Below are 17,363 nucleotides of genomic sequence, written 5' to 3'. Positions count from 1 at the left end.
ATATCCTCATTTTTAATATGATGTTGCCATTTATGCCATTTTTTCATGCTTGTAATCATTCTCAGGACTCTCATATCTGCAGTCCCTAGTCTTTGGTCATGTGTTTTATTTCTGACCCAGCTCTCAGATCCATAAGTTAAAACTGGTTTGAACACTGTCTTGTATACAGCTAATTTAGTGTTCCGACAAATTTCTCTCTTATTCCATATAAATTTATTCAGTTGACTTCCTACCTTACCAGCTTTGTTGTCTATTTCTATTTCCATATTTAATTTTCCATCTTCACTAAAAATTGTGCTTAAGTAGTTGAAATGTTTTACTTGTTCTATAGGTTCTCCATTCAGAATGCAGTTGATATTTTCAATGCTTCTGCCCATATTCATTGTCTTTGTCTTGTTATTGCTGACCTTCATACCATATCTATTTCAGTAGTTATTCAATTTAGTCAGAGAATCTTACAAACTTGTAGTGGATTTATTTAGAAGTATAACATTATCTGCGTGAAGCAAAGAGATGAGATTAACATCTCCAATTTTGATATCAGGTTTAACATGTTGACTGCCGTATGAATCAAATACGATTCACACTACATTTTTTCAATGTGTTGTTGCGTGAATCATATTTGATTCGCATAAAGATTTTTCTTTGAGGCCATGTAGTTCACACGTGATTCATATCTAAATGAAATGCTTATGGATAATGGAAATGTGGGGCCTGGTAAACAGGTTTATATAGTTATCGCAGTAGAATTTCAATTACATGTACAACAGGTGACCTATTATAGGGGTTTTATTTTTACCTGATTTAGGCCAATTTGTAATGTTGAATAAAACAATAACAATGGTGCTAAATATTTATTTATAATATATGTCATTATAAATGTGTCTTTGAATACAAGAAGTATAGACTTTTACCTGATCAGATAGATCAATAAAACTTTTGCTTTTGTTATAGTCCATAATAGCTTCCGGCTTTTGCACTTCATTACCATTTCTTTCTGTAAGGGATTTCATTTTGTTTGTGTGCTTTGTTGATAACATAAGCACTTCATGTTTATCGCACCATTTTATTACCACCACCCCTGTGTCACTTTCTTTACCAATTATTTCACCCTTTTTCAATTTCTTCTGGGTAACATCCTGTGGAATTCCCTTTCGAATTTTTCTCAAAGAATTTTTGCCTACAAGGTGTGTTTGTCTATTCAAAAGTTTGTGCTCTAATTCAATACTGGTATAATAATTATCTGCAAATATTGTGCGTCCATTGTCAAGTAGATTCTCACAAAGTCCCATAACAATTGAAGTTGGAACACTATTAATAGTATTGGTCTTTTCTGCGTGCCGCAGTATATCTTGAAATCATATGTATATCCATCTTCAATATGCAATTTGAAGAGTTTTATGCCAAATTTGTGTCGTTTATTCTTGATGTATTGACGAAAGGCAAGACGACCTTGGAAAGGAACTAAAGTTTCATCTACGCAAATATTAATCAAAGGCGTCATTATTTTCTGGAAATTTTTTCTTATATGATTTATGAGAGGTGTAATTTTATAAAGTCTTTCAGAAGTATTTCCACCCTCGTTGTCTGTGAAATGCCAGTTACTGAGAAGAAGATCTAACTGATTCCTTGACATAACTTGTTTGATTTCTGTAGAATAGAGGATGTTATTCGACCAATAACACTCTAATTTTGGCATCTGCACTAAACCGAACCAAATTTGCAGACCCAAAAATATCTTCATTTCATTGGGTTTTGTGTTTTTCCACTTTCTTATCCTTGCTTTTGGCAAATTTGTCTTGCTGAGTTTTTGAAGAGCGTATCTGTTAGTTTCTTGCACCATTAGGTCCAGCAGTCCTTCATCAACAAACATAAAAAAGAAGTCTACAGGCTGTTTATCGTGCATTTCTTCCATAACATTTTGTTTTATTCCAAAATTATTATCCACAAACTGAAAATGTTTTAGATTATCACCTGTAATTTCATTCCATTGTAGGTCGGTTGAATTCACATTTCCAAGTAATTCATCTGAGGAAGAATCATTAGTCAAATGCAGATTTCTTTTAACATCATCATCAATTGTTTGTTCTACAGAATGAGCAGCAGTAAACTGAGATGTACTAGGAGCGAAAACTTCGGTATTACTAGTTGTAGATACTTCTATTCTCTTTCTAGCAATGAGAGAATCAGAATCTGAAGACACAGAACTAAGATCGCTTCCGTTGTAACTTTCTGACAAATATTCATATGGTTCGTCCTCAGATAGAACTTCATTTATCAAGGCTTCTAAATGACGTTCTTTTTCGTAGTCTCCCATATTAGGGCAATTTATAACAATATTTATCACTATAACACATTTATTCCACTGGACAAAACACTGAATGCATATAACTGTTCGTACGTGTCATAGATATGCCAGTTTGACCTTGTGTGAAGTGCGAATCACATGTGAACCTCTCGGCCCAGTCAGTAAAAAAATTCTTCTCAGGCCGCGCGATGCACACATGATTCACACTTAACAAATTTATTTAGCTGCATGAAATAGATAAAAAAATCATAAAATATGATTATTTTATGTTACTTTCAGCAAATTATAAAATAAAAAGAAGTTGGCCCAGGGATCACAAAATTTTTTAACATTACGGCGGTCAACGTGTTAATACCACTTTCCTTCATAATGTGATACGTATAGATAATGAATAACAGAGGGGGGGGGGGGATAATGTACATCCTTGTCTCACACCAGATTTAACATTAAACCATCTTCCTATACATCCTTCAATTCTAACTGCTGACTCACAACTCAAATAAAGACTAAGTATTGCTTGATATAATGCCCCAGTGACACCATGCAACTGTAGCATTTTGAACAGCTTTTCTCTTGGCACCTTGTCATATGCCTTTTCCAGATCTACAAAACTTAAATACAGATCTTTGTTATATTCCCATGATTTCTCAAGTATTTGTCACAAAGTGAAAATCTGATGCTGACAGCCTCTCTTTGGCCTGAATCCAGCTTGTTCTTCACAAGCTTCCCTTCCACAATCTTTCTGAACCATTTCTCGAGACATGGTTCTTATCAGGAACACTCAGTAGGGAAATACCTCTGTAATTCTCACATTCAGTTTTATTTCCCTTTTTATATATGGGTACTATGAGAGCTCTACTCCAACAATCTGGAATTCGTTCCTCTGTCCAGGCCTTCTGAACTATGAAATGCAGCTGCTGTAAGACTTTTATACCTACATACTTGAGCATTTCTGGTCTTTTCCACATTTCAGGCTTTTGATGGCTTTATCTACTTCAGGTTTGGACATGTATTTCTGATTGCATGCCCATTGAGTTATTTTTACCACTGCGCTGTCACTGTTTGTTTCATTTGGTAGTATTTCGAAGTAATTACTCCAGACATCAAGGATATCTTTTTTCTCCAGTTTTCATGTCACCTTTATCAAATGGAATTCCTTTTACGGCACTGTTTCCTTTCTCCATTTCTGAGCTTTTTCAACAGCCTTTGCCGCCTTCTTGATATTTATTTTTTATGTTCTTACCAAAATCTTCCCATGACTTTTGTTTAACTACTTTGCATAGTGTTTAGCTTTCTTACATTTGTCTCTATATTCTCTAAGAGCACCAGCTGACTTATTTGCCAGGAACTTTTGATATGCTTTCTTATTTTCTTCACTGCCTCTTTAACTTCCTGTGTCTACCATGGAGTTCTGATTTTCCTATCCTTGCAGACATCACCACCACCATATGCCTCTCTGGCTGAATCAATCAATGTCTTCTTCAGGAGATTGCCATTGAATCTCTAAGGTTTGGTTTCTGTTCTCAGGTCTTTCATTTTTCCTGAATAATGTTTGTATATTTTAGTGTACAGTTCACATCTGAGATCTGCTCAACTTTTATTCACTTTAAAACTTTCTTACATGTTCTTCTTTTCAATATGAAATTATTTTATCTTGTTCAAGACTAAATGGTGATTACTTCTAATTTCATATCCTCTGTACACTCTAGTGTCCAGCCACCAGTGAGAAAACATCACTATCAACAATAACATAGTCAATGAGACTTTTCTTGAAGGTTTTTTCACTTGGTTATACTATAAATTAAAGATACCAAGAAATTATATACTTGTTTTAATCCTTTATCCAAGTGTAATCAAACAAAGTTTGTGCCTGAAGTATTTTCAGCACTGGGGCAACTCATATAAGGAAGCTAAGACTTCACATCACTTACCTTAGTATCCCATAATGCAAAGCGCATCTTGCAGACATGTACAATGCTATGCATTATGGGGTAGTGACACTTCCCACAATGCATAGTTATATTATTATTATTATTATTATTATTATTCAGGCCTCCATGGAGTCAAAAGAATCATTGTGGGAGGTCCTTCCTAAGAAATACAAAGTCTATTGATGGGAAGGTTCCCCCCCCCTAAGAAACACAAAGCCTATCATACCACTCCTTAAACTCATTGACCGTTCTCGCTCTCACCACTCCATCAGGCAATGCATTCCATGGTTTAACCACCCTCCATGCAATGAAATCACTCCTCACCCTCTTGCTCACAGTTTCCTTTTGTAACTTCCAGGGATGGCCTCCTGTCATCACTCCTTCCTGCTACTCAACCAAGCGAAAGAACTCTCCAGTGTCAACCCTGTAACCACCTCTCAACAGTTTAAAAGTCTCAATCATATCACCTCTCCTTCTTCTATCCACCAAACTCTGCAGTCCACATTCTCTCAGCCGATCCTCATAACTATCCTTGTACAGTCCTGAAACCATCTTTTTTATCCGTCTTTGTATCCTTTCCACAGTTAATATATTCCCTTCAAATAATGGAGACCAAATCTGAGAGCAATAGTCCAAGTGTGGTCTGATCAGGGTCTTATACAATGGAATGATAACTGTTTTATCTCTGCAGGTCAGTGTCCTTCTCATTATTGCAGCAATCCTCTGTGTTACCTTCACCACCTTTGCAATATGTCCCTTAAATTTCGGGTTTCTATCAATCATCAACCTCCCAGATCTCTTGTCTCCCCTACTTCCTCCAGTATAACTCCTCCCATAGAGTATGCAGTGTCCCGTCGATGTTTCCCAAATCTCAAGACCTTACATTTTGCTGCATTAAACCGATCCTCGTATTCATTTGTCCATTTATCTAGCTTATTCAAATCCTCTTGCAGGGCTGCCACATCTGCACTATTACTAATAATCCTTCCCAGCTTTGCATCATCCGCAAACAACTGAATATCCCCTTGCAGTCCACTAACAATGTCATTGATATAAAGGTTAAACAATAAAGGTCCCGGTACTGAGCCCTGTGGGACCCACTTGTAACCCTCTGCTTCCTTGAAACTTCCCCGCCATACACAACTCTCTGATACCTATCGGACAGTCCTGAATCCAGTTGACCAATCTGACATCCAGACCCATGTGCTGCAACTTAAATATCAGCTTATCATATGGCACCTAGTCAAATGCCTTTGCTAAATCCAAGAAAATGGTAGTATATGCCTTTCCTTCATCTGATGCTCTTGTAACTTTATCATAAAAGGCTAGCATATTGCTAAAACAAGAGCGCCCCCTTCACAAATCCATGTTGACTCTCACAGATAACATTACCCTCATCTGCCCAATGCTGTATATGGTCCTTCACTACTTTCTCCAAGATCTTACTAACTACTGATGACACACAAACTGGCCTATAATTAGACACTTCCAGTCTGCTACCACCCTTATGCAATGGCACTATCTTACCTTCCTTCCATTCCATGGGCAACTTTCCCGCAGACGGACTTTCATTGAAAAGCCAGGTCAAAGGCACTGTGAGTTCCCTAGCACATTCTCTCAAAACTCGTGGTGAAATACCATCCAGTCCCACAGCTTTACTGACATCCAGAGTACTCAGTATTTGAAACACACTCTCCTCCTGTACCTCTAAACCTCGAACCTGCCTAATCTCTCTAGCATTAAAACTGATTCCTCCAGGATGAAATACTCCAATAAAGTGTTCATTGAACAATTCCACTATGTCCTCTGCATCAGTCACTCTATTCCCATTTTTATCTCACAATATCATTCTTCCACAGTCATTTCTCCTCCTACTGGCCACATATCTAAAAAATTCCCTAGGATTTTCTTTGGATCTTAGGGCCAATCTCCTCTCATATTCCAGTTTCGTCTTCCTTACCATACTAGTCACTCTTCTGGCCTGTGTTTTATACTCTTCATGCATCTTCTCTTCACCTGTCTCCTCATTATCTCTTTTTTACATGCAATTCCTGTTTAATATTGTTTGTCATCCACTTTATTCCAAATTGTGTCCTCTTGTTTACTCGTGGTATACAACTTGCCATTGCTGCTAACAAATATTTTTTCTTAATTTCCCACGTGCTAATGATATCCTGGACTTTTAATTCCTCCCTCCATGAAACTTCCCCAAGTTGATGTCTTAGACTATTATAATCACCTTCCTTATAAATCCACATACGTTCCCATCTCTGGTCACTCTCTCCAACTGGTGGGAGAGATGTCATCTCAGTTATTATCAACTCTTCTGATGCTATAACCAAATCCAAAACTCTTGAACCTCTTGTTCCCTCTATTACATGTTGACTAAGACATTTGTCACTCGAGAATTCTAGAAATTCCATTCCCTTATTGCTACATGCATCTTCCTCTCCCCAATTTATACTACTGTAGTTAAAATCTCCCATAACAATCATTCTTCTTGCACTTGCCAAACTCAACTGTCTAAACATTTCCTGGTCCCCACCCTCTGTGCTCCTGGTTTTGTAGCAACACCCCACTAAATATCCTGTGTTGCCCACCTCTACTTCACACCATATGCTTTCAAAATCATTAGTGCCACTGCCTTCCAAAGTCTCCACTCTTAGAGGACATAGGTCGTCACTTATCATAAGCAGTACTCCACCACCACGCTTTACCTTCCTATCCTGCCGAAAATGCTGTACCCAGCGACTTCTATTCTTGTTATTATATCCTGTTATTATTCATGTTTAGCCAGGCTGATCCTATCTGTGTCACCAATTCCTCTCCCTTATTCCAGATATACATGTCTACATGTATGTGTATAAGATGTTCTTTGCATTGTGGGATACTAAGGTAAGTGATGTGAAGTGTTAGCTTCCTTATAGGAGTTGCCCCAGTCCTGAAAATACTTCAGGCACAAACTTTGTTTGATTACACTTGGATAAAGGATTAAACCAGTATATAATTTCTTAGAGACTCTTCTTATTCCTTCACTCTTCTCTCGATGTGAATTTGTGCACATTTTTATGTTGGAGCATTGTGTTAGTAATAACCAGTCCATTTCCTGAGCAGAAATTCAACAGGTATTTGCCATTATTATTAGCTTTGCTATTTTCTCCAAATTTTCCAAAAATATTTCTGTATGTCTGGCAATCATTTCCTGCTCTGTGATTTAGATCCCCAACAAAGACCAACTTTTCCTTTTTCATTGCGTCAGTTGCTTTCTCTAAAGATTCCTCCACTTTTACCTTAGTAGACCCTTCTGTGGGCCATAGGCACAAATAAATCTCATTGTCCAGTTCCCCATTCTGATATTTGCCCACATCACTCTACTTAATATTGCCTACCATTCAAGAAGATCAGCCTCATATTTAGTGTTCAGTACTATAACTACACCTTCTTTTCCCTGATTGTCATTGCCTGAATATAATATTTTGTATTTATTGCTTTTTTTCTTTCAGTCAACCCTATTATGTCAATCAGGTACTTATCCAATTCCTCAGCTAGCTCCATTTCTTTGCCATTCAGGCTTCTTATGTTGATAGTACCGATCCTTAACTCTGGCAATGTTGGTGTGTTTTAGGATTTGTTCCAGTAGCTGACTTTTCACTGTTTGCCCTGGTTCTTTGGTGAAAACAAAGGGGGGGGGGCATTGTTTAACCAGGCGACACCCCAGCCGGCATGAAATTCTGTCACGTTATACTCTCATTTTATATTGTGGTTTAAGCCAGTAAGAATACAATTTTGTCAGTTAAATACGAAATTGCCAGCGTATCCTCGTTCATTCAGTATCCAGGTAGATAACTAAACTGGGTGCACCACAAGAAGGTGAGGATTGGACATCAGGTCAGAAGCCCTGGTCGGTTCTCCGCATTCCTTTAAAGGCTATGCGGAGGTCTCTTCTCAGTTATACAGCTTTTACCCTTAAGCATAATTGCCATGCTTTGAAAACATTGCCTGCATGTACTAATAAACATCATCCTGTTTTTATTGTTTCCATTTAGTTTTTCTTAATTTGCATTTCTGCTCTAATGATAATAATAATAATTAAAAAACATTATATTATAATTTTGTTATATTTTTCAGTTTGAAGGATTGCCATTTCATCCGCATCCTGGTCGATTCTGGGAGATTATTGACAAATATAAAGTGAACATATTTTATACTGCTCCAACTGCTATACGAGCTCTCATGAAATTTGGAGATAGCCATGTTAAAAAGTATGTAAATGTTTTCCTTTTTGTTAATGGATATGATTAAATATGGTAAACACAACTTTGCAATTTATGCTTCTTGTATATATGTGTGTGTGGGGGGGGGTGAATGTTGACAGACTATTTCCAGGTGACTTCTAAACAGACCATATCTGATAGAGCATTGCATTTTGTTAGCTTCAAGCATTTCCCATAGTTTGAGCTTTTCACTTAAAATAGTGTTCATGGTTTGATAGTGGCAAAGAAAATGATAGCACAGGTCCTGAGCATGCACTCAAGAGCTAAAGCTCCATAACAGTCTAATGTCATTATGTGTGTGTGTGTGTATACACATACATATATATATATATATATATATATATATTTTTTTTTTTTTATGTGACTAGAGGAGCTAAAGCTGTTATGCATTAGTATCATGAGTGGGCTGAGGGTCAGATAATCTAGATATCCTGCTCTACTGACCAAACAAATATGGAAGTCAACATCAATACTTATAACCTATTTTGCTTATTTTCTAAAAGAGCGCCCCTTGTATTAAATCATTGACATTTTACTGCAGTTAAATTAAAGCATGAATAATATATATTTTAAACACATATTGAAAGAGAAATGATATGAGAAGAGTAATTTTTGAACATACTTTTTGGAGAATTTTTACTTTAAAATTAATTTCTGATGAAACCGCAGCAGAAAATATAACAGGTAAAATATAAACAGAACTCTTAAAACAATAATGAGCTATAAAAGGAGTTTAAAGAACTATCATTTAGATTAAAAAGTCATTGGAACTTTTTTCAGAAGGGGGATAGAGTAGAGTAGAGATAAAAATATGAAAATTAAATACAGAGGAATATATACAGTGGTGCCATAATGGGCTCATATGAAGAACGAATGACTGAAAATTAAAAATAAAAGATAAAAATAGAAATTACGGGGGTGTGAGCCATTTTTGACCTATGAGTCCTCTTCAGAGCTCAAGGGAAATATATGTGATGTCATTTCATTAAAAGTTTTAAAGTAAAGATTATCCAAAGGTATGTCCAAAATTACTCTTCTCATATCATTTCTTTTTCATTATATGTTTAAAATATATATCATTCATGTCTTAATTTAACTGCAGTAAAATGCTGATTTAATACAAGGGATGCTCATTTAGAAAATAAGCAAAATAGGCTATAAGTATATATGTCAACTTTGAGGAATAGCATGAAAAAAAGTTCAGAAAAATAATATCTAAACATGGAAGTTTTGTCAAGTCACTTCAGAACTCCAATAAGTGGGGTCATAGTCTTGCACAGACAGTAAAATTCATCTATCGCATAAAGACATTCACAAATATCCATGCCCACAGTGGAATTTAAATCCACAGTCTGTTGATGGAGAGCAGAAATGCTATCCATATAGCTAACCATATACCAGTGAAACTGACGTAAAAACCTATCTACAGGTAGTACTTGAAGATTTAAGAGTAAGACATTGACTGCATAGGACTTTGTACATGTATCTGGAGAGAGAGGGAAAGTGACACATACATCCACGAGAGAGAGAGAGAGAGCGAGAGAGCAATTCACATTGTCTAAGCAATATAAATTACAAGGAAGCCAAGTCTTCTGTTTTGAAACTGTGACTGTTAGTTGTTGTGGAACTTCCACAGTTAATCTGTGTTGTTACTCATGATGTGTTTAATCTGCATTCACTTAAAGTTAACACCATCATTCTAAACTCTGATTAAAATAGTAACTGATTGTGTGTGTATAGAATTACTCATTATTATTGTATTATGATATTTAAATTGAGTAGGATTCACATTAAAGGAAGAAAATTTGAATGATTAACTTGAAAAATAAATGCTGTTTTCAAAGTCACAGTGAAGGTTTCAAAGGCCATTGAGAAAATATCTGAAATAAAGGAGAATACTGAGTAATTGATTATAGTAATCATATGACTGAAAAATATTTGAATAAAACTTTGAATAATTAAATTATTAAGAATTAGGAATTAGAATTATTAAATTATTATTCCTTCTTAAAATTTAACCATATGTTTTCAGGAATTATTATTATTATTATTACCCCAAGACCTCATGGAGTCAAAGACTCATCTGGGAGGTCCTTTTATCACACACACACATCTCATCATACCGTGTCTTAAACACATTCAAACTCCTTGCAGACACCACACTCTCAGGCAAGGCATTCCAATCATTCACAACTCTGTATGAAAAAAACCTGCTTCTCACTCCCCCTACTCACACCCTCTTTATACAGTTTCCAGGGATGACCTCTGGTTCTCCCCTGATCTCCCACTATTCTCTGTAGAACTTCTCCACATTGATCCTATAACAATCCCTTATCAACTTGTTGGTCTCTATCATATCTCCCCGCTTCCTCCGGTCCACCAGACTCTGCAAATTACATCTTCTCAATCTTTCCTCATACTCGACATTCCAGACGTCAGAAACTACCTTAGTCAGTCGCCTTTGGACCCTTTCCAACATCTCTTCATCCTTCTTTTCAGAAGGATGAAGAGATGTTGAATCTGGCCACAATAGTCCATGTGTGGCCTAATCAAAGCTTTATACAACGGAACAAGAATCTCCCTACTTCTACAAGTCAGTGTCCTCCGCATCATTCCCAGAAGCCTTTGTGTTGTCTTCACAATTTTGGCGATGTGTGCCCTAAATTTTAGATCCTTATCCACTATTACGCCCAGATCTCTTATTTCCTCTGCCTCCAACAATATATTCTCACCTAGCATAAATTCTGCATCCCATCTTTGTTTTCCAAATTTTAAAACCTTACATTTTGCAACATTGAACTCACATCCCCATTTCCGTGCTCAATCACTCAATTTATTCAAGTCTTCTTGCAAGGTCACAACATCTTCACTACTCTTTATGGTTCATTCCAACTTTGCATCATCTGCAAACAACTGAATATCTCCATCCAAATCTTCGCCAATATTATTAATATACAAGTTAAATAGTAATGGCCCTAAAACAGACCCCTTAGGCACTCCGCTAGTGACTTTCCTTTTCCTGGATATCGCACCTCCATACACAACTTGTTGATACCTATCAGATAGCCAGTCTCCAATCCAATGCACTAATTTAATATCCAACCCCATCTTCTCTAGTTTGACTGTCAACTTATCATGAGGTACTCTATCAAAAGCCTTTGCAAAATCCAAGTATATTACTGTGTATCCTTTTCCTCTGTCCAAGGAAGCAGTCACTTTATTGTAATAAGTAAGTAGATTACTAAAACATGACCTCCCTTTAACAAATCCATGCTGTCCATCAAAGATAATACCATTGTTGTTAACCCAACTCTGGATCCTAGTTCTCACAAGCTTCTCCAACAACTTGACCACAACACCGGACACACAGATAGGCCTATAGTTTGATGCTTGAGTTCGATCACCTCCTTTATGAAGTGGCACAATCTTGCCCTCCTTCCACTCCTTAGGAACGTGACCAAGTGCAAGACTCATATTAAAAAAATATGTCAAGGCAGGTGTCAACTCCCTGGCAATATAGTTGGTTGGGTGGTGCAAAAGGCTGTGCTCAAGGGCAGGGATCTCAAGGCTGCAGCCTACCAGTTGTTTTATTTTATTTTATTTCTTTTCATTTTAATTTTTTTTTTATTATCCACCATACTTCCCCCCCCCCCCCCCCCCGCTTCAACTAAGTATTATTATTCCTTGTGATATGCATATCATGGAAATTTTCAAGTGATGAAATTCAGGTTAAAGCCTTCAAATACCTGACCATTGCATTACTCAACAATCTTTTGGATTTTATATTCTTTGTTTGTGGTCTTATGTCATTTGAATCTCTTCACTATTAAATGCTATGGAAATTACACATGAAATGGTGGACAAAGTCCATTACTGCAAAAGTTATTATCAAGAATACTTTTCCTTCCTAAGCATATCCATATTATTGTGTATTACTTATACCCTTGTAATTTCCTCAGCTATATAAATGCAACTATATAAACATGGAATTAACGACTGTGAAGTGATGGAAAGAAGATGGACCACGTGGCTTGTTTAAATTAGAGTAGGGAAGATGGCATTGTAACTGAAGTGGTTGCCTAGGAAGATTATGCAAATGTTTAAAAGTGTATGGAAGTGATAGCGAAGTGATCTTCCATGATTGAGGATAAAGTGTGCGATAATGATGTTGAAAAACAGAGTGCAATTAATCGTATGATGGCTAGTAGTGTTGATGGCAAAGAAGCTTATGCAATTGATGATAAGATAATGAGAGTGAATGATAGCAAAAAAATGATGCAAGATTTGATATGTGAGTTGGTGAAGATGGGACAACAGATGATGATGCAGTGCAGAGTGAAATGAAGAGAATTGTGGATATGTATGAAGACAGAAGCAAATGCTGTTGGTATGAAAGAGGTAACAAAAGTCTTGTTAAGCATTGCATGGAGATTCAATTATTAGAGATGTGGTAAAAGAGAAGATACACAAGATTTGTTTGTTTGTCAAATTCTATTATATTGTTCTTCAATTTTTTGTTAATCATGAATCCAACGTCACTGATTCTTTCCTTATCTTGGCCTTTATAATACAGTATGTCTCCATTTTTTAATTGAAGAATTTCTTCACCATTACATCTAACTTTACACAATTCAAGAATGTTCCATTTTAGTTGCTACAGTTTCAAGTTTTATGGCCTAGTTTCTTTTCAACAACAGCAAGATCTGTTTACCTGGGGATTCTTAGCACTTCTTCCTTCATATTTAGCCACCTGCTTTCAATCTGGCCTCTGGGAAATGAGGACCATTTTATTCCTGCTTGATTCATCTTGGAAGATCAGGCCATAATTCATCACACTGGTCCACTATGGATTGGTGAATGGCAATATTTTTACATGGGGATCACCAGTCCCAAAACCACTGATCCATTTATTCACTATATTCAGAGCTGCCCTGATATCCAATGGATGGTAGTCTGGGTTTCTCCCTATCCGCTACTATATACATCCAAATCCCCCCCCCCCATTTACAGGCAACTTTCCCTTATCTCTTAAATGCTCTCTACACTTTAAAACATTAATAAAAAAAAATCTAACTTTGACAGCTTCTAACATCATGGACAGTTTTGATCTCACTTCACTATTCACTAAGGTACCTTTGACGGAGACCTTGGCCTCATTAAATCACATTCTCCCCATTCTCTGACATAAATGAATGATTCAGATTGACCATGTATTGAGCTTATTTCTTATGGAAAAGAAAAATATACAAGTGTTGTTGGATGGGACTGCAATGGGTTCCAACCCCCCCTGCCCCGCACACAGCTTCTATATGGAACATTTGAAAACCAAGCACTCAACACAGTCAAATTTAAACCATTAGCTTGGCTGTGCTATATTGAAGTGGTTGCCATTGGCCTCATGGTCCAGACACTAAGATACAATTTTTAGCACATCTTAACTGCCAGCATCCTAAAATAAACTTCACCATAGAAAAAGAAAGTAACAGTTGCCTTCCCTTTCTAGATACTCTAGTGGGACAATTTCCTAATAGCTCATTATTCTTTTCCATTTACAGAAAATACACTCCTTCAGGAATGTATTTATATAAATAATCACATCACCATCCTTCCTAACAATATAGCATTCTCAAAACAGTTACTCACCGAGTCAGGGCTATTTGTTCAGATGATACAGTCCTTGAAACTGAGCAATATCTTTTTAGCCAATGGCTACAGCCATATAAAATAGATAAAATACTACATGCTATCCCCATTCCTTCTACATCCAACACACAGGATCACAGAAAAATTATTCCCATCTCATATATTAAGGGTACATTACTAAAAATAGACAAAATTCTCTGCAAATATGATCTCCATTCCACTTTCATTCAGCTAGCCACTTTCATCCATTCTCCTAAAGATCAACTGCATCCTCTTGAATATCCTGGTGCAAAATGTGTAAAGTTCTCTGTGCCTGCAGTTTAGCCTACTTTGGACAGACTGTTAGATCAGTTAACATCTGAAGAACACAAAAAATACATCTGTAATTATCTGTATGGCAAGTCAGGATTGGCATACTATTCTCTGGATACTCCTTCACATAGCATTAAATGGAGGAAAACATCTGTATTACAGGCTTATATGTAATATAGATTGGAGGCTATTTTAACCAGAATCAGCTATGAAGCACTCTCTCTCCCAACCTCAACAAGTATGGTTGTATTAATGATATCAAATGATATGGAAGGCCATCATTTTAAAACCTGATAGCCTGACTTCTCTAAACTAATTTTTGGTTATCCTGCCCATGGAGAACGTCATGTAAGGACATTAGTTTTCAGTTAAAATTTGAATTGTTTTCCCACAATTGGTCACAGTAATATTTGTGCTCTGACAATGAAGGGTAGAAAACCATTAAAATATAGTAAGTTTATTATTCAGTTTATTATTAGTAGTAAGTTTATTAACTATATTTTTTTCTCTCTTGGTGTTGTTTATACCATATATCTACAGTTATGGTTAAGATAATGGCAGGATTGATGAGGATCATAATATACAATTGAATTGATAGATATAGGATTCTTCATGATGTTCAGCATAGATTTGTAAAGGTGGGGAGGGGGTTATTCTTTAGCAATTTTATTCATATTTTTTGTAAAAGGGACAGAGTAATGGATTAGGGAGATTCATATGCATTCATATTTTAGACTTAATGAAGGTATTTGGGAGATTGCCAAATGGACCTAGTATATATCAAAAGTAAAAAGGGATAGATAATATATTAGTGGGATGGATACTGATTGTCTGAAATATACCACCAAGATGTGTATTGTAGGACAATCTCCCAAAAAATAATGGCAAGATTGATTAGGATCATAATATACAATTGAATTGATAGATATAGCTTCTTCATGATGTTCAGCATAGATTTGTAAAGGTGAGGATTTTCATGAAGGTATTTGAGAGATTGCCAAATGGACCTAGTATATGTCAAAAGAAAAAAGGAATAGATAATATATTAGTGGGGTGGATACTGATTGTCTGAAAGATATCACCAAGATGTGTATTGTAGGACAATCTCCCAAAAAAGAATAGCAAAAGTGGTATGCTACAGAGTTCTGTTTTCAGTCCACTGCTGTTCAACAATTGAACAGCAATGTTCTCAGAAACAGTGATGAAAGATTTTCCATTGTTTGGTGATGATTCAAAGTTGGATAGAGTTATAAGGAGTGGTACTGATGTCAGTTCCCTTTGAGAAGATTTAAATAAGCTTTACCTTAGACAGATGATATGTATAATGCATTGCCAGAATGTGTTGTAAATGTGAAATGTGACTGGTACTTATCATTATGTAACTGAAGTTACATAATGATAAGTACCAGTAAGAAAATACCCTTCCATATTATTATTATTATTATGTCTGTGCAGTTAGCCTAGTGGCTTTGCGCTTCGCAACCATATGCCTGGGGAAGGAGTGTCCTGGGTTCGATTCCCGTCGCCAACATGAGGAGCTTAAGGATCTTTCTCAGCCATAGCCAAGTTAGCCGGTCTTGGGCGTGGACAACAGGGTCCCCCCCCCAGTTTATCTGGGGTTTTTTATCCCGCAATCAGGCAAACACCAGCCCCATGAACACACACACACACACACACTGATGTACAGCCATAAATACTTACCCCCCCCCCCATGATGGGATTCAACTCGCCCCAATAGGGACGGGGAAGAAAAGGGAGGAAACTCCATATGAATAAATAAATAAATAATTATTATTATTGAATCTCCATGGAATCAAAGAGCCATTATGGGAGAGCTCCCACTATCTTACACACACAGCTCATCATACTGTGCCTTAAATGCATTTGCCATTTCTGCACTGACTTTCTCAGAGGTATTCAATTCCAATAATTTTTGCTTTCCATGCAAACCTCAGTCTCATCACATGCACACATTTTCTTTATACTTCCAGGGATTGCTTCCTGTTCTTCCTGTCTCCCCCAATTCTGTGAAAAACTTCATTCACATTATTCTAGTGATAACTCCTTACTAGCTTACATGCCTCAGTCATATCCCCTCTTCAGGTACACTAGACTCTGCAATTATATTTCCTCTATCTCTTTCTTCATATTCTAAATTCCAGACACTAGAAACCACTTTAGCCAATAATCTCAAAGATGGGATGTTCTGGACTCTTTTTTTGTTATATCTTCATCCTTTTGAAAACCAGGTGACTAAATCTGTGCACAGTAATTCATATGCAGCCTGATCAAGGCCTTATACAATGGAACCATAGTATTCTTTCTTCTACACATCAGTATCCTCTGCATCATTGCTATAATCTGTTATGCTGCCCTCACAATGTTAGCAATGTGTTCTCTGAAAATTAGGTGCTTATCTACCATTACTTCCTCCTCATCACCCAATAAAATATCCCCACCAGTTGTATACTTTGCATCCCATCTTTGCTTTCTGAATTTTAAAACCTTACACTCTGCAACAATGAACCTTAACCCCATTCACTTGTCCATTCTCACAGTCTGTTTTAAGTCTTTTTGTAAAGTCACATTTGCTCTACTCTTCATAATTCTTCAACTTTGCATCATCTGTAGACAACTGCATATCACCATTCAAACCTTTCACAATACCATTAATATACAAGTTAAACACCATTGCCAGCCTTAAAAACAAGCCCTTGGATCACATCACTAGTGACTTTCCTCTTCCAAGATATCTATCTAGCTATCTTGCACAACTTGTTGATACATATTTGAAGTCTTTTCAAAATCTAAAAAAAAAAATTGTTTTGCTAGCCACACCCATAATTCACGGATGATCACCTTTCCATGAACTAACAGGGCTCAGTTTGCTTAACT

The 17,363-nt window shown here is 36.5% G+C and overlaps 1 protein-coding gene across 1 annotated transcript in view; it reads left to right on the top strand.

The window, feature by feature from the left end:
- The window catches only part of LOC150107505 (acetyl-coenzyme A synthetase, cytoplasmic-like), a 319,474-nt gene that overhangs the window by 184,389 nt on the left and 117,722 nt on the right, over positions 1–17,363 (top strand). Inside the window, exon 9 of the mRNA XM_090391354.1 lies at positions 8,368–8,501. Coding sequence (XP_090247480.1) covers positions 8,368–8,501 — 134 coding nt within the window. The remainder of the gene's footprint in view (positions 1–8,367; positions 8,502–17,363) is intronic.

The sequence above is a fragment of the Typopeltis vanoorti genome, chromosome 4, assembly GCF_054136105.1.
Source record: "Typopeltis vanoorti isolate ZY-2024b chromosome 4, IOZ_Tvanoo_1.0, whole genome shotgun sequence".
Classification (NCBI taxonomy): Eukaryota; Metazoa; Arthropoda; class Arachnida; order Uropygi; family Thelyphonidae; genus Typopeltis; species Typopeltis vanoorti.
Note: the sequence above shows the minus strand (reverse complement) of the source record. Positions and strands in the feature narration are given on the sequence as shown.